At 35.3% G+C, this 22,244-nt stretch overlaps 1 protein-coding gene across 2 annotated transcripts in view; it reads right to left on the bottom strand.

The window, feature by feature from the left end:
* The window catches only part of NAALADL2 (N-acetylated alpha-linked acidic dipeptidase like 2), an 880,849-nt gene that overhangs the window by 145,718 nt on the left and 712,887 nt on the right, over positions 1-22,244 (bottom strand). For both annotated transcript variants that reach the window (XM_055308319.1, XM_055308320.1), the window contains exon 11: positions 85-180. In XM_055308319.1, the coding sequence (XP_055164294.1) occupies positions 85-180 (96 nt within the window). The remainder of the gene's footprint in view (positions 1-84; positions 181-22,244) is intronic.

Genomic DNA, 22,244 nt, shown 5'->3' with positions numbered 1-22,244 from the left:
GATCGATTATTTTCCTTTTCTCCATCTACCAGCAAAAAAGAACAAAACTTTCCTAACTTGCTCATGAATGCAGTTATCTCCTACCTTCGTAATGGTTTCATGAAGGTTGAAAAATGGATCCATTTCTTCAATTTTTGCTGTGCGTTTAGGAAAAAGGGCCTCAGAAAGAAAACTCGGACCCTGTAGAAAATCAGAAAAGAAACATTTAAAACTCTTCATTGATTTTGTTTTTCAAGTGCTTATCGGATTTTCCTTAAAGATTCAAAAGGACTCTAAATTGCTTTAAGTTTTCTGTGGATTGTTGGCCTTAATTCTACTGATCTAATTAACCCAATTGCAGAATACTTATAAATTAAAGAATAGAATTCTATAACTCTTATTTGTATTTACAAAATAATTTTATTTTTTCAGAGGAGGTGATTCTTTGCAGTCCCCCCTTTTTTCAAATGCAAACTTATATGTAGAGTAAGATATTCTGATGACAAAATCTCTATCTGAAACCCTTTCTCTGATTCATATATTAAATTTTATGTTTTAAGGCTGGTAGGATGGCATTTTTTTTTGTAACACAATTACCATCAAAAAAGCCGAGGTAAACATGTGCATGATATTTTAAATATTGCAAAACTCACTTCAAAGCAATAGTAAGATATTTCGGATAGATAGGTCTCATGGCTCCACGTGCTTCCAATAAAATGAAAGCATGTTGGTTGTATCAGAACCTTGGTGTTGAAAATGCTTCAAATTAATCAGAAAACCTTTTTTTTTTTTAAATCAGAAAAAAACTTTAGTCATTTTGTACCTTCAGGTGTAAACAAACCTCAGGATATTAGAAGACACAGGATGCTGACCATGTTAGTATCTACTATCCTCTAAATATTCATGTTTATTAAAAATTCCTGTATTTAAATCCTAATCTCCAAAGTAATTGTATTAGGAGGTGGGGCATCTGGGAGAGGATTAGATCATAAGGGCTTCATCCTTGTAATTAGGATTACAATTGGGGTAGAAGTTTTCTACCTACAAAGACTCCTCACTCCATCATGTTGGCACCCTGGTCTTGGACTTCTTATCTCCAGAACTGTGAGAAACAACATTCTGTTGATTTTTATGCCATTCAGTCTGTGATACTTTGTCCAAAAGGACAAAGATGTTATCTAAAATAATGCTCTTATAGTTATTGACATTATTAGCATGCCACAGGAGGACTATTACTTACCATATAAATATAGCTTTTACTTGAAAACCTGAAGTAACTAGGATTTGTGTAGAAAATAGAAGAATTGGGTTAAGATATATATGTATATATGTAGACTGCTGAATGATAGTTAATCTTTCTGAAGGCTTTCATAGGGAAGAAAGATGCAACCCAATCCAACCAGCAATGACTACAACAGGGTAGCAAATTTATTTTTTATTTATTTATTTTATTTATTTATTTATTTTTTTTAACATTTTTTTATTTATTTATGATTGTCACAGAGAGAGAGAGAGAGAGAGAGAGGCAGAGACATAGGCAGAGGGAGAAGCAGGCTCCATGCACCGGGAGCCTGATGTGGGATTCGATCCTGGGTCTCCAGGATCGCGCCCTGGGCCAAAGGCAGGCGCCAAACCGCTGCGCCACCCAGGGATCCCCAGGGTAGCAAATTTAAACTGAATTCTATTAGACCTGTTCAACAGAGCTGTATATTAGAGCAATCCAGCAGCATAGACTATATAGATCAATGATGAAAAAAGTTAGGATGATGTAATGATGGACTCTGAAGTCATACAGATGAGGACAAAAACCAACATATTAATAATTCCCTATAAATTAAATAATTATGTACTCAGGCATACTCTTCATCCCCTATTTTGTACGATATTGTGATCAAACAAAAGTAATTTAGCTATTTGCTCCAGTATATTCCCACTTGGGATAATAAAACCATGAATCAACCAAAAACTTATCTATCTAGGGAAACAGAATATTTATAAACACTTGCTTTATGTTCCCCTCCTCATTTTGGCTTGTAATCTAAAACTAATTTGCCAGAAACTGCTCAATCCCAACTAGTACTCCACTTTTTAAGGCTTACCATAAAACCACACAACTAGGCCAAAATATCATAAATATCCTTCCCTAGTTTCCCCATTTGGAGAGTTTACTAAGACTCAGTGTTATGGGTTGAATAATTCATATGTTGAAGTTCTAACCTTCAATATCTCAGAATCTGATGTTATTTGGAAATAGGTCATTGCAGATGCAACTACTTAATTTAGAATAAGGTTATAATGGGGTGTTACCCACATTATAACAGATGTGCATACAAGGAGAAAACCATGTGAACATGAAGGTAGAGATTGGAGTGATGGTTGACAAACCAAGGAACTCCAAAGATGGCCAGAAAACCACAAGAAGCAAGGCAAGAGGCTTGAGATGGATTTTTTTTGTCACACATCTGAGAAGGAACCAACTCTGATACCACCTTGAACAACAGATGTCCTCATACTCAATCTGTGGTACCTTCTTATGGCAGCCCTGGGAAACTAATACCCTTAGGAAGCAATTCTTCCTCACTGCAATAGGTCTCATAAACTTAAATTTGTTTATTAATAGGGTCTTTTGGGGGCATTTTGGACAGTCAATATAGAAATATATTAAAGTTTTGGTTCTGCCACTTAATTATGTTATCTTAAACACTTTAATCTCCAAAGGATTAGTTACCACATCTAAAAAAACTTAAACATCTTATACTTCACAGAGATGTTGTGAATGGTCCAATACCTGCCATACTAGAGAGCTTATATTAATGGCATTGATGATGAAGCTAATAGCAATAAATATCACAATGATGCTGGTAAGGGTGGCGGTGATATGGTGGTAATTGCAGTACGATGGTCAACTAAAGGAAATCCAAAGACCTCTCTACGATCCTATGAAAGGGCATAATTCACATTTAGATAGGTCTATTTTTCTAAAGAGAGTTATCTTTGAATCAACTTTAATAAAAGAAAAGAATGGCATGAATAATTTGCGGCATTCATTTTCATTTAATAACTTAAGCCTGAAGTCCTTAAAAAGTTTGTTTCATGAGTAGTTTTAAATAAACTTCTTGACATAATTTTATCTTATTAATTTTCCTACCAAAGCAAAACTTCATAAATAGTGCAAAGGTAAAATAACAGCCCCCCTCAAACTGAGTGATCCCATACAAGAAAAATAGGGAGTTATAATTAATGAGGTTTTTATTGAACTTTCAATTATTTAGTAGCAGTATATGTTAATTTAAATTACCCATTATGAGCCTTATCCTCCAATGTAATCCCTTTCTCTGTCTTATTCTTTCACCTAGTTCTTGCCATACCATTTTTTTTTGTTTCTACTGCCTCATTAACTTAAAAAGCATCCATGTGCCCCTTCTACATGCCATTTACTGCACTAAATGCAGACATGATCCTTAATCTCATGGAGTTTAAATAATGGAATTTGAACACACAAGACATCAAATATCACTGTCTTTGAAAGTATTACAACGTTACCATTCTCTATATGCATACACACACACACGTATAACATTATTATTCATAGACAGGTATTTATATATCCTGACATAAAAATAATGAAAAGATTAAGAGAGGGATATATGCTTTGTGAAAGTTTTCTACTACTATTATATTAACTCTGAGTGATGGCTGTTTAATAATGGCTCCCATCTGTAGATGAGAGGGAAGTTAGGCACCACTAACCACTTGGAAAGGACTTTGGTCTAGAAAAAATATTGATTGGTTAAAATAAAGAAGTAAATAAAAATAAATGAAAAACTTAACACTATATGTCTGCCACCTGCAGATCATAATAAAAATATTACAGAAGAAGGGATACTGATAAATAAAAAAGTCTAACTAGGATATGGGGTAAAATTCCATTTGTCACTCCAGTCATTGACTTACTTGTCCTTCCTGTAACATTTAGCCATATTTAGGACACTGACTTTCTTTCAGCTCTTTTGTCTAACATCACTGAGTTGAGCCTGCTGATTCTTGAGTTCCATATTATTCTCTCCATGAAATGGATTTCCTTTTCTTTTTTGAATCTTACTGTCATTTTTAGGTGGTCTACTCTCAGTCTTCTCTTTTTCATAGCCTAAGGGGTTTTATCTACTTTTCTGGCTTCAACTACCATCTTCAAAATGATGATTTCCTAATCTTTATCTCCAGATCAGTTTCCTGTTTTTAGTTCATCATTTTGTTTGTTTATGAAATCCTTCAGATATATCAACTTATGCTCCAAATCATGTGTTTCTGTTTGTTGCCTTCATTTCTTGGATGATAGCATTATATCAATATTTTGCCTATATTTATATATATATATATATATATATATATATATATATATATATAAATTTTGTGCTGTTCTTGGTTCCAGCGTCTCTCACCCTTTGTACCATAGAGTTACATTAGCCAATTCCCTTATAATCTATATATTTAGACAATTTTCTACAAGTCTTTATCTATTGCTATAGTCTAGTTATTTATTATTTTACCCAAACTCTGGTCCCTACTGACTAGAGACCAAAGTTTAAATTCTTTAGTATGATATTTCACAAACGAGTCCTAGCCTTTTTTTTTTCCTTCACCTTAGAACAATTCTTTCTTTCCCATAGGCTATTTTGCATAATATCCATATAGCTTCTGGTTATAGTACAGCAGGTTATTCACCAAATAGGACTCACCCTTACTTTTACTATCTCTGTTCCTATACTTATGCCATTTCCTCATCTGCCTGAAATGTTCTTCCTCCATCTGGTTATCAGGTTTCTTTCTATAGTTGCTTTCCTTGATCCTCACCAACCCATCAGAGTTCATTGTGCTCTTGTCAGTGTTTGAATTTCACATTATATTTACTTCTACTTATTTATTACACTGTGTTTCTGTCATACTTCAGTTTACTATACTATGAGCCTTTTAAGACCTGGGATCCCTTTTATATTAAAATAGTGAAAACTGACGGACAACCTTGAGTAAGTCATGAATCTCTCAGTCTTAGTATCATCAATCCATATGGATGAAAAATGTAAACATGCTGGTCCTTCTCAAAGAGTTCATGTCAAAATTAAGCAAAGAAACAAAGTATATAAAAGTGTTCAGGAGGGAGCAAAGGACTACCTTAAAACTGATTTTTTACACTTGTCACGAATTGCTCTTGTTATGTAAGCAAAGTTAGAGTTCTGAAATTAAAATTACTGTAAATATGTGCTTGTGTATTGAACTGCTTGTGAAGTTTCTCTTCTACAATCTACAGTTGTTAAGACTTGTAAACCATTTCTGTAGGACAGCAAGTCCTTAGAGGGCTTTGAATACAGCAAGTTATTTTTTCAAGTGTGTGCTGAGGATGCTTATATGGGGAGGGGGTAAATTTCAAAAAGATATGATAGGAAACAGGGAGTTTACATAGAAGGCTATTGCAGTACTAGAGTGAGAAAATGTGAACAATCGCCAAACTGTGGAAAGAGTGGGGATATCCACTGACAGATGAATAGATAAAGAAGATGTGGTATGTTCTCCCATATAATGGAGTATTACTCAGCCATCAGAAGAGATGAAATCTTATCATTTATATTGACATGGATGGAACTGGAGAGTATTATGATGAGTGAAATAACTCAATCAGAGGAAGACAATTATCATATGGTTTCACTCATATGTGCAATATAAGAAACAGTGCAGAAAATCATAGGGGAAAGGAGGGAAAATTGAATGGGAAGTCATCAGAGGGAGACAAACCATGAGAAACTCTTAACTATAGGAAACAAACAGGATTGCTTGAGGGAATGTGGGTGGGGGTAATGGGGTAACTGGGTGATGGGCATCAAGGAGGCCACATGATGTGATGAGTGCTGGGTGTTATAGGCAACTGATGAATTACTGAATACTACATCTGAAATGAATGATGTTCTATATACTGGCTAATTTAATTTAAATTTTAAAAAAAGTGATAGGCTAAACCAGGACAGTAGTTGTAGAATTAGAGAGGAGGGGGTCAGTTTGATAAATGTTTAGGATAAAATGTCTAAAATAAAGTACTTGGTAATTAATTGGATGTGTAAGTCTTAAAAGGAGTCTAGATTGCAAGTATTTCCAGATTTGATTAAATGAGTGGATACAAATTTCATTAACTTAGAAAATATAGAAACACATGAGAATTTAGGACAAAAAATAAGTTTTAAACATTTGAAGTAAGGTATTTGTGAGATATCCATCTAAATTTATCCCAGAAGACGAGTGACTGTATTATTTCAGATGTTTTTGGTTCAAGACCAAATTCTAAACTGAAATAAAAAATAAAAAAATGTGTGAGGAGATTTGAGAAGCATGCACATAATAATCAAAATGTAAAGAGGACCATACATAGCTAGTGTAGCACAGATCTCTGAGTAACAGCGAGATCTCTGAATGGCACCTATATTTAATGAAAAATAAAAACAAAATCTATGAAAACATTATAGATAGAATAATCAAAGTAAACATCATCATATGAGTTTGATTTTATGAGACTCAAAAAGATAGAGAATGTCTGGGAATGAATAATCAATGCTTCAAAGGAAGTAAAGAAATACAATAACATGAAAATCATCTATTGGAAGTCTCATTTCAAAGACTCCCAGTGCCTTTTTTCAGAAGAGTTTCTATGGATTAGTGAGCACAGGACACAATGCTATCCGTTGAGGAGTAAATGTGAAAAGTGCAACATTATGAACTACCTTATTCTCTCTAGAAATTCATGTTAGGTTGAATGAAAAGTTAAAAAAATATTTATCACTACCTGAAGAGAATAAAAGAACCAAGGCAAAGTGTATTTGTTGTTTTAGACAAGATCGATGTGAACTTATTTTTAATGTGAGAGAAAGCATCCGGAAGATCAGACGATATTTTTTTAAAAAAACAGGAAAATTTTAGGGAAATAAATAGATTACAGTCTTAAAGGGAAGGAATTACAAGCTCAGGAAAATTACCCAGAAAAATGAATTGTAACTGGAGGAGCCATTGGAGAGACAAGTGTTGAAATGACGATAAAAATATGGTGGAAGAGTGTTAGTGCATATACATAGGGAAGAAAACACTCAAAGGTTATATTCAATTCATTTCTACAATAGATGGAGTTGACCAGACTTTAACTTACTACCATACCAAAATACACCCTTTGAATTTTTTTTTTGAGAAATAATCATTTAAAACATTTAGTACATGTAGGTGTAAAGGGCATTGATCTAAAAAAAAAATTCTGCACATGTCTTTTCTGTGTACTTGGCACTTAAGGAACATGATTTAGGTGAATACAATAATATTTAATCTACCTACGTATCTTGAAGGTGGAATCTATTATGACCCTCTCCTTACAAATGGGGAATTGAGAACCAATGAGTTCCACATATGAGCTCAAGATCATACCATAAGTAAGTGGTAGAGCCTGGATTCAAACACAGATTTTTTTGACTCCACAACCCATGCTTTCATTGCTATGCCATGCCTACTCCTTACTGCCAAAATTCTCCTTAGCTGAAGATTTTGATTTTTTGAATGTCAGTGGAAAAGGATGATTTTCCCCATCTCTTGTTCTAGTTCCCTCCGAGACTTACTCTACTCTGTATAAGCAGCATGAATGCTATGTACAGTTAAAATATATAATCAAAGACTTCTTGCTTAGACTAAATAAAATTGAATCTAAGAAGTCCCACATGCATTTCCTTCATTGTAATATTCTCCTTTCTGCAAAAGAGAATATACACATCAATACTTAAATTTAATATATGAAATTAAAACACTTGCAGGCTTTGAATGGCACTGACATTCATAATGTGCTGGGCTGAAGAAAAAGGTAATTACAGCCATAATTTTGGAAACATAACCTTCTCATTACTATTCAAAGTAAAACAGACTTGAGATAATGTGAGTTTAAACAGAAGTGTAACAATCTAAGGGTCAAATGTGGAACAATATTAGGACATTATTTTCTGAATTCACCCATTTTTTTTTCATTTCAGTTATTTTTTTTCAAGTTTTAGGAAAGTCCACAGCATTAGCCTTATTGAAAATATTGAAAATATTCAAGGTCCCTTTATAGTTCCATTCATATTGAGATAGCATTCTAATTTTAGACCTAAATGAAACATTAGAGATCTTAATTTAACCCAGAAACACAAAGTAAAACATAAGAAATTCAAATGGTTAAATGATTTTTTAAAAATTGCAAAACAGTTCCTGGAAAGCCAATAATAAACATTGCCTCTGTGTGTGTGTGTATGTGCATACGTGCACATTCTTTAAACATTTCACCTTTTCCTGTACTTTTAAGAGGGGGATAAAAATTGTAATACAAGTCTTAAAAATACATATAATTTCAATGAATTTATGATGAGTTTTTGATCTTGAAGTTCTCATATGCAAACAAAATACTTTCATAGGACCCAATCTTCATATTTTAGACTTTCATTCAGCTCTTCCCCCTTATATGTCTTGCCTTCTTTCATATCTTAATCACTGGATGTGGCCTATCTTATACATTATCATTAAGTAGTCTATGTCTTTGTTTTGTTTTGTTTCACATCACAAAGATCAGGAAGGAGGGAAAGCTGAGTTGTAGCAACAACAACAAAAAATAATAATAACACTTAGCAGAGGGTTTCACAAAGTAAGGCATTTCCTAATTAATTCCTTCAGCTAATAATCTGATGGTAAATAGTTAAGATTAAGTAAATATATGTTGCCAAATAAACTTTCTGAATAAACATTAATTATTCCATATAGTAAAGCAAAATGAGCAGTGTTTGTGTTGCTTCCATAATTGTGTTGCTGTCATGAATAAAAGAATAACATCTGACAAAACATTTGCCTTAATGACACTAGTAACAATGTTCTTATTAACATAAACATAACAAATGTATATGCATTAAATAAAGAAATAAAATAACTAAATAAAAAACCAAAATTTCTTTATTTAGAATAAAAGATGTAAATATATATTATATAGAAATATGTACTATTTATATAATATACAATATTTAATGTTTGTCTATGGAAAATAAATGATAAAGAGTCCTATAGTATAATAAATATAGAATAAATACATAAAACTAGTAAATATTATTGAAAGTTTAACAATATTTATCAAATACTTGATATATGGCAAGCTCCCCAACTTCTCTCTGTGCTTTAGCTTTCTCATCTGCAAAGTGAGTATGACAAAATCTACTCATAAAATCATAAGTATTATATGAATTCCTATATATAGAACTCCTAAGAAAATTCCTAGAACTGTTAATCCAAGTAGCAACTCTGTCAGAAAGGTATATCTGTCCCCAATTTGTAGATAAAGAAAGCTGAGGTTTAGGACAAAGGATGAAGAAATTTGCTAAGGAAATACATTCACTCGTTGGCAGGATGTTAACCCAAACATATGACCCATTCATTCTCATTTAATCCAGGGGTCCTTAAATGCCAGGTCATACGGCGGTGCTGTAGTCCAGTCCATAATAAAATGAGAGAGGTCATAATGTTGCAGAGGGATTTTTTTTTCATAAAATCAACTACATGCTAATTAAAGAGCTATTTTTTTCTTAAATTATGTTTTTTCCACTGTCTTCTGATATTAAAACATTTTTCTTTTGCATGAAATAAATTGAAAGTAGATGACATCTCTTGTTTTTTGTTTTGTCTTAATGCACTTCACTAGTAAATTTAAGGTTGGTACTCTATGTCAGGCTCAGCATTCTTATTTTTTGATTCATTTGTCCTCAAAAAAGTTTTAAATCTAAAAAGGACTGATTAAATCCTTTAGGTTTTTTTCATCACGTCAGACTTAGAGATAAAAATATTTTCAGTGCATTTATTCAAATTCTTCATGGCTGCGTACCTTGTGTGAGAATAGAAATTTCAACGTTGGTTAGTTGAGCCTCATACATGCCTTTACACTTACATCACTGATTCAAACTATAGAATTCTACTACTTCAACCATATATGGCCTACAAAGGTTAGTAGGCATCTTCATGAACATAAAACAATAAAAATAAACTACGTACCTGAAACACTTCCACACAAGTAATATCCACATGGTAAAATGTCAAAATAATGCACATTTTCTGATTGGTAGGAGGTTTAACAGATTTTCAATATATATGCTAAACACTACGTAACAGAGGGTCATAAGACTCCCAACACTAAAATATAATCTGATGATGAAAGATGTCTTGTAACTTAAGCCATTATTCCTAAGCCAAGTACCATTTTAAAGTAAATACTAAATATTTTGGGTGTTTTGGAGAATCTGGCATGCCCATTCTATGCAGGTAAAGTATTAGGGAGGGATGTGAGGATTCTTTACTGCCCTTGAGAAACACTTATAAGCAAAAGATTTGTATTTATATATAGATTTCCTCTAAAGTACAGAAAATTATCTATGAATAGTTATACCCTTAAGTAGAGATCATGTCAATCCTTAATGTTCTATAATATGCATTAAAAATATTGTACGTATAATGAATGATATATAATGCTAATAAGGCTCACTGAAAAATCCTCAGTTAAAATCCACATAAAATAGTAGATACTCTAATCACTCTACTTTGTAGATAAAGCAACTGAGGCACAGCGAGTTTAAGTAACCTACATGAGCAGTAAAGCTGGGAAATGAACCCAGGCAGGGTCTGTGCTCTTAACCATTCATTATAGAATATACCGCCTATAATACACGCTACAGTATCTACAGACATTCTTTAGGATCTTTGCAGGCGAAAAAAATTAAGTCCCTGTTCACCTCATATACATCTCATATATGAACAGAATATATAACTCTGCCTAACATTGTGATTTAAAATCTTAGCTCACCCTGATCTTCTCTTAGCCTGGGAATTCCACTCTTCTCCAGTAATTTTATTTTATTATTTATTTATTTTTTTAAAGATTTGATTTATTTATTCATGAGAGACACACAGAGAGAGGCAGAGGGAGAAGCGAGCTCCCTGTGGGGAACCCAATGTGGGACTTGATCCCAGGACCCCAGGATCATGCCCTGAGCCGAAGGTAGATGCTCAACCGCTGAGCCACCCAGGTGCCCCTCTTCTCCAGTAATTTTAGATACACATGTTATTTTACCATATTTCAGTTTTTAAAACGGGATATCTCCCCACAATATATTTTAGATCCTCATGCTGACTGAGCTAGGCAATAGAGATGCTCTCTCCATTTTCCTATGAAGTTCAAATAACCATGAAGGAGGCGATCTCATAAACTCAAGTCATTGAATGTTTAGCTGAATGTTCTTTTCTCTTCAACTTGCCTCCTTTCTTTTGGGAGGCTGATAATCCTTTAAATATCAGATGTGCCACTAGGTGATTATAAATTATTTCACAGTCTATCGGATGGAGTCCCAGAGGAGGTTCCAGGAGGAGCCACTGTAGACAAGGGGAAGACACTTATGGGGCCACAGGGTGGCACCTGCTTGTCCCCTCTGCTATTATGTTCTAGTTAGAGCTGGTTTGGCTCTACCAGTGCATCCAGGCCACATCGTGGGGTAGGGTGCTGCACCCAGTGACATCATAACATGGTTAATATCCTATGTATCACTGAGAATGCAGCAGGATTGACACAAATAAGTTGCAAGGTGGAAAAAAGAAAAAAAAGAAAAAAACCCTGTTATTCCCAGATCTTGGAGGGAAAGAGTTTTCTCAGTAATGAGAAATCCAAACTTTAATACGGTCTTTAGTAAAACTTGGTCTCTCTGGTAAGGTCTCAAGTCAATTTAACAACAGCATTTCTTTGAGGTCAGAGCCTGTTAGCCTTCTGAAAAGCTTTCTGTTGAACAGTCGGTCAGTGCTTTTTTGAGGGCTGTATTTAATCAACTGTGAAAGAAATGAGGGATTTAAAGGTCTTAAAGTTAAGGGCAAAAGAATCTAAACATCAGGTTAAGAAGAAACAAATACATTATTCAAATCCTGGGAGAGATGCTCCAGTCCTTCAAAGTCCTTTGGCTAGAAATAGGAAGAGATTACCTATGTAGTCGTGACCTCATGTTCCGTAATCTGGGTGAAAACACCCAAGGGAAATTAAAACCAGAATATTAGCCTATCTGAAATTTTACCATTCACTGTATTTTTCTTATTATTATTTTAACACCTTTTTTTTTTTTTTTTTTTTTTTTTTGCCAATACTAAGCCCAGCCTAGGAGAAATTGTGGAGAAATCAGAAGAGCATAGTTCTCAGAAGAGAAATGATTGTTTAAATCCATCCCAACCCTCCTCCCCATTCCCCTTCTATGCCACCCCATTGGCATCTCATTTAACAACATATGAATGATTTCACATTAATATGGTTAGATATCCCTGGGCAAATTACATATTTCTATTCTTGTTACTACTTACTAAAGGCTAAACGAAAGTTTTTATTTCCCTCTGTAACCCAGGGAGCACATGTGGATTTAATTTCAGGACTGAAATTTGTTTCTGGAGTATCTATAGTTTGGGGCAATGTTTTCCTTTAGCTAAATGCATTCATTTTAATCATTCACTCCATTTATTCATTTGAAAATCAATAAAGACACAAAATTAATTCTGCAATTCACTAAAGCAAAAATCCCATTTAATTGAATAAATAGGTATGAAAGAAAAGAGCTGTTGTAGCCCTAATGGATAAAACATGTATGCTACATTTGTCTCTTGGTAGAAGTCTCTAAAGACTACAGTAAGTGTGACTTCAAAAAATCATCCAAGCCCCAACACAGAACAGACTATTTCTTTTGTGGATTAAAATATAAAGAAAGAAAATATGCTTTTGATTTCTGATAGCATCTTCCCTTAGTTTTCATTTGAGAATAATCAGTTATCTCAATTTTCCCTCATCCTCATTTAAAGACAGTGAAATTAAAAAGACATTGATGTTCTACTTTTCAAACAATGGGTCACTTCTGATTAAACTTCGATTGAACATTAGACTTTCAGACTTAAAACAAATTGCCTCCTTTTGCTTTTCAATTTGGACCCAATTTCCTGCTGCCCTCAGGTCACTTGATGGCAATTAATTGATTATGAATCAACAGAAGGTGGACTCAAATTGAAAAAATAAAAATAGAAAAAGAAAACCTGCTTTTTTTCCTTTAAATTTATGACCAACGTTTTATAAATGACTCAGTTCTCTCTCAAGTTATATACACATATATTCATAATTTAACAAATTTTACATTTATAAAGTATTTTTAGGAAAAGTAGACCGCTCAAATTTTACTTGACCTTAGGTTATTTGACTTCTGAGAAAAGTTTTAATCAAAGAACCATATCCTACTCTACAATTATTAAGATATTTCCTTGTGATTTGATACAATAACCAAATCTGAAGGGTAGCGGTGATTCTCACCAATCTGTCAGTACAGTCAGCATGGTTCACTTAAAGATTAAGTAGGAATTTTGGACCTAAGTGTGAACTCTGTCTCTGCTGACTACTATGGTAACTTCAAACAGGCATATTAGGTCTGACACTGTTCCCTATATATATTGTTGGAATCCTGATATAATGCACACATAGTATTATTATGTTTTGTTAGTATTATATTCTTATAAATAACATGTATTTTTAAAGCTCCTATTCTCATAATAGTTACATATTCTTATTTAGTATTTTTATTTATTTATTTTTTAATATTTTATTTATTTATTCATGAGAGACACACAGAGAGAGGCAGAGGCACAGGCAGAGGGAGAAGCAGGCTCCCTGCAGGGACCCCAACGTGGGACTTGATCCCTGATCCTGGGATCACACCCTGAGCCGAAGGCAGATGCTTAACCGCTGAGCCACCCGGGTGTCCCTATTTAATATTTTTAAATGAAATAATACAATAAGCAAAACCCTTAAAGTGGTAGCTTGCACAGACAAGCTGCTCCAAAACTGCTAATATTTATCATTTTATTAACGTTAGCCTGTTATTAAACTCTGTATCAGTGCTTAGTGTGACTTTAGATATCTAATACGTTTACTTGTTTAATGTTAATTATTAAAAATTAATACTTAATAATGCTTATTTAATATCTTTGAACATTTATCAGAATCATACATGATCAAAAATTCTATGCAAAAAAAGGTGGCCTTTTATTACTCAAAAATGTTCAGAATATTTTAGAGAATATTTATAGGATCATTTGGAGACTACATATTCAAAATGACTACTACTAGTAATTGAGTATAAGACCAATAATCAAGAAACAAAAGCTTAAGATGTTCTGACTAAATTATCATAGGCACCTGGGTGGCCATGGGCAAATTTATTCTCATCTTTTCTTCCCTCATCTATAGCAGTTAAACAAATGTTTATTGAGTTACAAGCTTTTGCTTATACATGAACAAAGGAGAATAAACCACAGTCTTTGAGAAGCAAATAAGAGAAGAGACATGAAGTATAAACGCACAAGTGTGTGTGTGTGTGTGTGTGTGTGTGGAAGGAGAAATACAATTTATTAAGCAAACAATCTAGAGAGAGAGAAACACACACGTGTGTATATGTAATATGAAGTTCACATGTACATGAGTGTGTTATATAAATATGTGCATGTCTGTTTATGCACTTATGAAGAAATCAGCTTTATTTAAAATAAAGTAACTGATAACATGGAGGCATGCAGAGGATGCTAATCCCAAATAATGAAGTTTTAGGGCAGGCATCCTAGGAGAAGTGCTTTCTGAGCTTAGCCCTGGAAGGTAAAATGTAGTTAGGGAAAAAGGGGGTTAGAATATTTCAAACAAAGGGAAAAACATGTTCAAATGCAGACAGATGAAGAACTCCTTACTCCTTAACTGGATGCTCTAAAGAGTTTGGTGTTAATTGGCTAAAATGTTTGAGTTGTGCAGTGTGCCAAGGATATGAGGAAATGGAAGGTCATTGAGGATCTTAATCTAATGCCAAAGAATTTGGACCTTATTAAAAAAAGAATCAGGAGACATCTTTACGGTTTTAAACAGGGAAGTTCAATTAGAGTATTTCAATGGCATCTGAGTTCTAACATTCTGTGATTTTATCACAGGTATAATACTTGGGAGACTTTCTTTAAAATAGTTCATGTTAGGGATCCCTGGGTGGCGCAGCGGTTTGGCACCTGCCTTTGGCCCAGGGCACGATCCTGGAGACCCGGGATCGAATCCCACATCGGGCTCCCGGTGCATGGAGCCTGCTTCTCCCTCTGCCTATGTCTCTGCCTCTCTCTCTTTCTCTCTCTGTGACTATCATAAATAAATAAAAATTAAAAAAAAATTAAAAAAAATAAAATAGTTCATGTTAAAAAAATTAAAACAAAAAAATAGTTTATGAACTCACTCTAAAAACATAATAATAGAAACTCATAGGCATATGTATTTGCTACTCTTATGAATTACATAGACACAGCATAGTTATGAAATGGAAAATAAGCATTATTTTTATATTTTTATGAGTACATGCTGGAAAAGACACTTATTAAAATCGTTATAACCATGAAAGATGCCATATTTGCTTTAAAGATTGGCAGTGTTTTTTATGGTTACGGTTCAGTAATGCAAACTACGGCCAATGGGGAGTGAAGATGCAACCTATTTACAAGTCATCCTAGGTCATTTTCTACCTAACAAAACTCTCTTCCTGTGTTAACCTGACAGCAATAACAGCATTTTGTTTCCATATTTACATTCAATAATGTCTAAAACATGTAGACCAGCTCAATGACGATTATTTTATTCTTTATCCATATAATTATATGACACGCCAGCAGAGTGTGTACTGTTTGCAGAACAACTCTCACTTCCTAATTTACTAAGAAAGAGAGAAAGCTGAAAAATACCTGCTTTCCCTGGATGACCTTTTATGTCTTTCTGCTTTTAAATTAAATTCGATACGGTGTATTTAAGTCACTCACATGGGGAAATGAATAACAGTAAAATCTTGACCAATATACATTGACTAACAATTCTTAGAAATTATTTTTCAGCTCCCTATCTTAAATTTAGAATTGGTATTTGAGGACCGGAAAAGATACTAGAAATTAGGTTGAACCCTTCTCTTTATATCTGAAGAAACTGGCATGAAGGCAACGGCTGATGAGAGTCAGTGCTTGCTCTGGTCGCTGTGCTGCCATTTCTTACCCCCAGGTGACTTTCCTAAAGTGCTCATCAAAGCTGCCAGTCATCATAACACAAAGAGGGCTAGCGCTTTGCACCAGAAAGAGCAAAGGGGGAGTGAGGGCTATGTAAGTAAATTTCCTCTCAACTATCCTGCACAGCATCCGGATTTCTGCCCCTTGCCAAGTACACAGATTTTAATGAGATTTTTGGAAAAGGCCTTAAGAAGAGTAGAAACATGAACTCTAACCGTGTATTCATGACGACAATATTCCTTCACACGCAGTGACAAACACTCACATACCCATGTGCTTAGGGTACACAGGTAAAAAAAGGAAAGCCTATGAATGCTCTCCATTCCTTTAAAAATTGAACGTCATATCCATACACGTTGACTTTCCTCAGTGAAAATCTTTCCCGTGCCCCCTTACTGGAATTATTCTAACTTTTAAACAGGGGTCTTTAAATATATGGAAATCCTTGAAAATCTTCCCTTTGGCCCCCGCCCCTTTTTAAAACTATTTCAATGCTCCCAATTACACTGTTCCAAACTGCACATGATTTATTTATTTATTTATTTATTTATTTATTTATTTATTTATTTTTCTATTAGCTAGTTCTGATAGATTTCAATACTGAAACCAAAGCCAGGGTTCAATCTCTAGTTGGGCTAGTAGACTTGTTATTGAAAACATTTCCTTTCTCGGGGCACCTGGGTGGCTCATGTGGTTGAGCATCAACACTTGGTTTCGGCTCAGGTCTTGATCTCCTGGTGGGGAGATCTAGGCCCAAGTGGGGCTCCATGCTCAGTGGGAGGAGTCAGCCTCCCTTCTCCCTCTGCTCCTGCTCTCTCTCTCTCTAATAAATAAATCTAAAAAAGCAAGAAAGCAAAAAAGCAAGAAAGCAAGCAAGCAAGAAAATCCTTCCTTTCTGGATTTCCATTTTCATCCTAGTTAGTGATCTTAAAAATATGCACTGCTAACCAAAAGAGAAACCAAAAAACTCAACACAGAAAGATGGCTTAGTACAAACAATCATCACTACTAGAAAAACTAAGTCACATAGGGCCTTGGGTCAATAGGATTATCTTTTTGTGTGTTATGTAGTACAGTGGTGTCAAAGGATAGTGGTGCACACCAGCATTTAACTGGTTTTGTAAATATTTCAGAAATGATAAAAACCAATGATATAAACAAGGTCTAAGTTAAGCATAATGGCAAAATGGTAATACTTTCTATTTTTACTATGATGCTACCGTGGAAGTAATTATACTTTGCATAGGACAGACATTCAGTAAACTTGTGATAGAAAAATAAAGATCATTAGCATTTCTATAAGTTCAATCCATCATAAAGCCTATAGTATCATTAAATCAATCTATATTTAAGAGACTTATTTAAAAGACAAATTCACACCCCCTACACAAGTGCTATAAAAATGTTTAAAGGATTGTCTCATTTTGCATTCAAGGGGTATGCCAAAGTCTGTGGAAGCATGAAGGAGAAAGAAACACTGGGGAAGAAAAAGAAAAGCAGAACAAAAATACTTCTTATGTCGGCACTGCGGGTTCTTCGTCTTGTTACAAAATGGATTTTCCTTTCAATAAATAAAGCATCGGACAAGGGACACATTTTGCAGATGAACTCCCTCCTTGTAATCAATTATATATTCTGGAATTAAAAAAATAAATATAGAAAATGTAGATTTAGGGAAAAAATGGAACTAATAGAAAAATGGAACTAATATATTTTATTTAAGAGATTAAGGAGGAAAAAAAAAGATTTTAATAAAAAAATATAAATTAACCATAGCCCACAATCTGAAGTTGTAAGGTATTATCTTCCATAAATGAAAAGTAAAACAAACAATAAAAAACAAAACAAGACAAAACAGAATGAATTATCTGTTGGGTGTGCCATATAAGAGAATGCACATTCTGGTAGCCCTGGGAATCCAGAGACAGGATTCTCCCCCAGGCTTTGTCACCAACGTGGTGACCTTAGGCAAATCCCTAACATTACTGCTCTCCAGTCTCCTATTAATGTGGGACATCTGGCTTCCTTTAAATTCTAAACTTCTCAGACTTTGGCTTCTGTACTTTCCCCCCTCGCATATGACCTGTTCTTCAGACTCTATTGTTTCTCAATCCAGGCTGCACATTAAAATTACCCTGAGAACTGTTTAAACTCACGGATGCCTTGGCCCCAGCCAGTACAATTAAATTCCAATCATAAGATTGACCTTAAAAGATGACCTTTTAAGAAAATCCCTTTTGTTGGGAGTCAACCTCTTCTCTCTTTTCGAGGTCTGACTGGAAAGAGAGGCATCATCACAGGCTCTTAAGAGCAGAGAGTTTATAACAAATTTGAACTACATAGTAACTGTTATCTCGTTTTATTCTTTTTTTTAAGATTTATTTATTTATTTATGATAGACACAGAGTGTTACCTCATTTTATGACCTTTCAGACAACTTTTCCTTACACTTGGTAGTAATACGTAATAAAAACCAGTAGACATATGGAACCCCTATCCTGCCTTTATTTCTATAGGCTCCGTTGTCTTCACCGAGGAAATAGAGATGGAGTTCTATTTAGTGTGTATATGTGAATCTACCAAGGAGCACGCAAACGTGATTCCATCTCATATTGTGAGTGGAAAAAGTTTTCAACAACAGAAACACTAACAGAGCAGAGGAAAAAAGTATGATTATAAATTAAATACCTACTATTACCATGCATGTAAAATATCAAGAAAACATCCGAGAAAAACGTAACAAAATTTAAGAAATGATATGTGATGACTGATGATTTTAAAATACTATTATTTTAGTATTGCTTCTCATTTTTGTCAACAGTGTGCATGCATTATTTTTTTAAAAAATAAAAACACCTGACTTGGAGGAAAAAAAAAAAAAGCCTATATTTCTGTAGAAGTCTCATCTGGAAAACATTTGGCTTAAAGCCAGAATTATCCTCATGCTCATGAAAAAGTCCAACTTCACAATACACCTGCTTCCTCTCCTCCATGCAGTTCTTTTTATATTCACTGAGTGAGCTGCAATTCAAAAGCTTTTGTGGTCTTCTCTTTTTCTCTCCAATTGGTATGGCATGAAAGACATTTCAAAAAAAAAAAAAAAAAAAGAGAGACAACATAAACAACTCAATTGCTTGTTAAATTTTATGTTAAGGATATGCACTGACCCAGCAAAATCACCACAGACAGCCAGACATGCTGCTGAAATTTAAGCATCCCTGCCCACCTACTTGTTTACAGAGAAAGCAGGCAGTGACCTGAAATCGCTTCGCTCTTCTTCCCCGACACTTCAGCTAGAGAAACGAAACCAGGAGAAAGGACTGGAAGTATGCTCGGTTTTCCTTATGCGATTCTATTGGTGTCAAGAAGAGCCAAATTGGAGGGGTATTAAGGACAAACTTAACACAGTCCACTCATGTATCTGAATGCGGAGCTGGGACTCCAACACAGGAGAGGCCAGACCTGTCGTGTTGCCCCCTGTTGCCCAACCGGGAAGAGCTCTTGGTGAACATCCAGGGGTTTCAGGGGGAAGGTGATATGAAATGTTATTCCTCAAATATCGCGAATATGTCCTTTGGTATTCCCATTTGCCCTCAGTTCTTTTCTGACATCCTCGGCAGCAAACGTGAGCTCGTGTGAGCAAGAAGACACGTTGCAGAGACTCTGGCCCTGCTCGACCATCAGAAAAGGGAAACCTACAGTCCCTTGTCCTCCACACATTAGGATTTCTCCTTCCAGTGCCTTTGCTTTTCTTGCAAGCAAACCTCACCAAATTCCTAGTTCTAGTACCTGCTTCTAGCCACGGTGCTGGGGCATGAAGTGTTCATTTGTATTCTGGGGAGTCCTTTGTCAGATTTAAATCCTTTGGCACGTAAGAAAGAAATAGCTCAACACCCTTTGGAGCTGCAAGGCTCTTTTTGTTTTGTTTTGGTATGTTTTTTTTGTTCTGTTTCTCTCCAGTCCTCTCCCTCTCTCCCTTCGGGATGCAGAACACATAGTGACAACATGAGGACCAGTTGATAAAACTTGCCTAGGGGGATCAGCCGGTAAGGTTCCAGGCTTGCAGCATGTGATCCTGGGCTTAAGCACTCTTCCTTGCTGGCCTTGTGAGGACAAAATCCTCCTTTGGGTTCTCTCTCACCGAGAGATACAAAGCTACGGGGCAACGGCACTCTGAAGAGAATAATGCCTTTATTCACTCTGAGGAAATGCTCCAGTGACTTGCTTTGTCATTCAATAATTTATTATAAAACAGAGATAACAACATAGGCTGCAATTTATTGTTTCACAGCATCAAAAATAGAAGGCTATGTTGTAAGATTATAATTAAATGTGGGTGAAGATGCTCAGGTTGAAAAACAAGCATGTATGTATCTTAGGCGTTTTTAGGCTGAGGAACAAGTGAGGGGTGGAGAAAGGAGTCTGGGCAAGGAGAGATCAGACCTATGCTAAGAATCGAGAAGGCAGCCAACGAGTGTGTCTTTTGCCTTCCCCTCCAAATTCAGATCACCTTTCCTCTGACCAACCCAGTTGCCGTAACAAAGGCCTTGGCCTGCATGACACATACACACATGACATGATTTCACCTAAAAAACCTTCCCTACTTCCTGCTGATGCACTCAGTTTCTCTTCAATGGGAATATCATCTTTCCTATCCATGGCTAGAAAAAAAAGGCTTATAAAACTAAGGCAGCTTTGAGCATATACATGAAATTTAAAAAAAAATTACACTCACAGACTTTATTTATAGAGTAGCATGAATGAGTGATGTCAGATACCTGAGCGGAGCTCAGAAGACATGAAAGGGTCTTCCCTAGATGAGGAAGGAGCAAAATCAAAGGATCTGGTGGTGCTGAAGTCACAGGTAGGTAACTGGCATCTCATCTCTGCCAATTCTGATTAAAAGGTGGAGACTTGATAACATGGAAGGGAAATATCAGACAAACCAAAAATGAGGAACATTTTACTTAAAATAGTGGGGTGGAGGGAAACAAAAGTTGAGTATTTCAAAAACTTCAATATCTAAAAGAATAAAAAAAAAAGAAATTACAGTTAGCTACCACCTTGCAACCAGTTGGATGGCTGGTTGAAAGAAAAAAAATAGGGGATCCCTGGGTGGCTCAGCAGTTTAGCGCCTGCCTTTGACCCAGGGCCTGATCCTGGAGTCCCGGGATCGAGTCCCACGTCGGGCTCCCAGCATGGAGCCTGCTTCTCCCTCTGCCTGTGTCTCTGCCTCTTTCTCTCTGTGTCTCTCATTAATAAATAAAATCTTTTTTTAAAAAAAATAACAAGTGTTGGTGGGGATGTGGAGAAAGCGAACCCTTGTGCATTGTTTGTGCAGATACAAGATGGTGCAGCTGCTGTGGAAAGCAGGATAGGAGGTTTCTTAGAAATCAAAAATAGAATTACCATCATGATCCAACAATTGCACGTCTAGGTATATATCCAAGGGAAGTGAAAGTGGGATCTTGAACTCGTGTTCATAGCAGCATTATTCAGAATAGCTAAAACACAGAAACGATCCAAGTGTCCACAGATGGATGGATGAGAAAGCAAAATGTGGTAGATGCACACAATAGAATATTATTAACAAGGCAGGAAATTCTGGCACACGCAACAGCATGAACCCTGAGTACGTTATGCCAAGTGAAATAAGCCAAATGCAAAAAGACAAATACTATAGGATTCCCACTCAGAGGCGGTTCCCAGGGCAGTCAGAATTAGAGAGGCAGAGAGCAGAATGGTGGCTGCCAGGCGCCCGGAGAGACAGAAGGATGGGGAGTTGCCGTTCATCGGGAATAGAATTTCAGTTTTAAAAGGTGGAAAAGTTAGGGAGATGAGTGTTGGAGACGATCGGTCACACAACAATACGAATCCATTTACTATCCTTGACCTGCAAACTTAGAAATGGTTAAGATGTAAACTTTATGTTGTGTGTATTTTACCACAATAGGAAAAATGAAAAAAAATATTTAAAAAAGGCTAAGACTATGTAAATGTTCCAGATTAATGAGACTGAAAAGCAGAATAACAAAACGCACCTCCGATTGTAGACTGGTTCTTGTACTGGAGAAAAATAAAGTCTATAAACTGTACTATTG

The sequence above is a fragment of the Nyctereutes procyonoides genome, unplaced genomic scaffold (assembly GCF_905146905.1).
Source record: "Nyctereutes procyonoides isolate TBG_1078 unplaced genomic scaffold, NYPRO_anot_genome, whole genome shotgun sequence".
Taxonomy (NCBI): Eukaryota; Metazoa; Chordata; class Mammalia; order Carnivora; family Canidae; genus Nyctereutes; species Nyctereutes procyonoides.
Note: the sequence above shows the minus strand (reverse complement) of the source record. Positions and strands in the feature narration are given on the sequence as shown.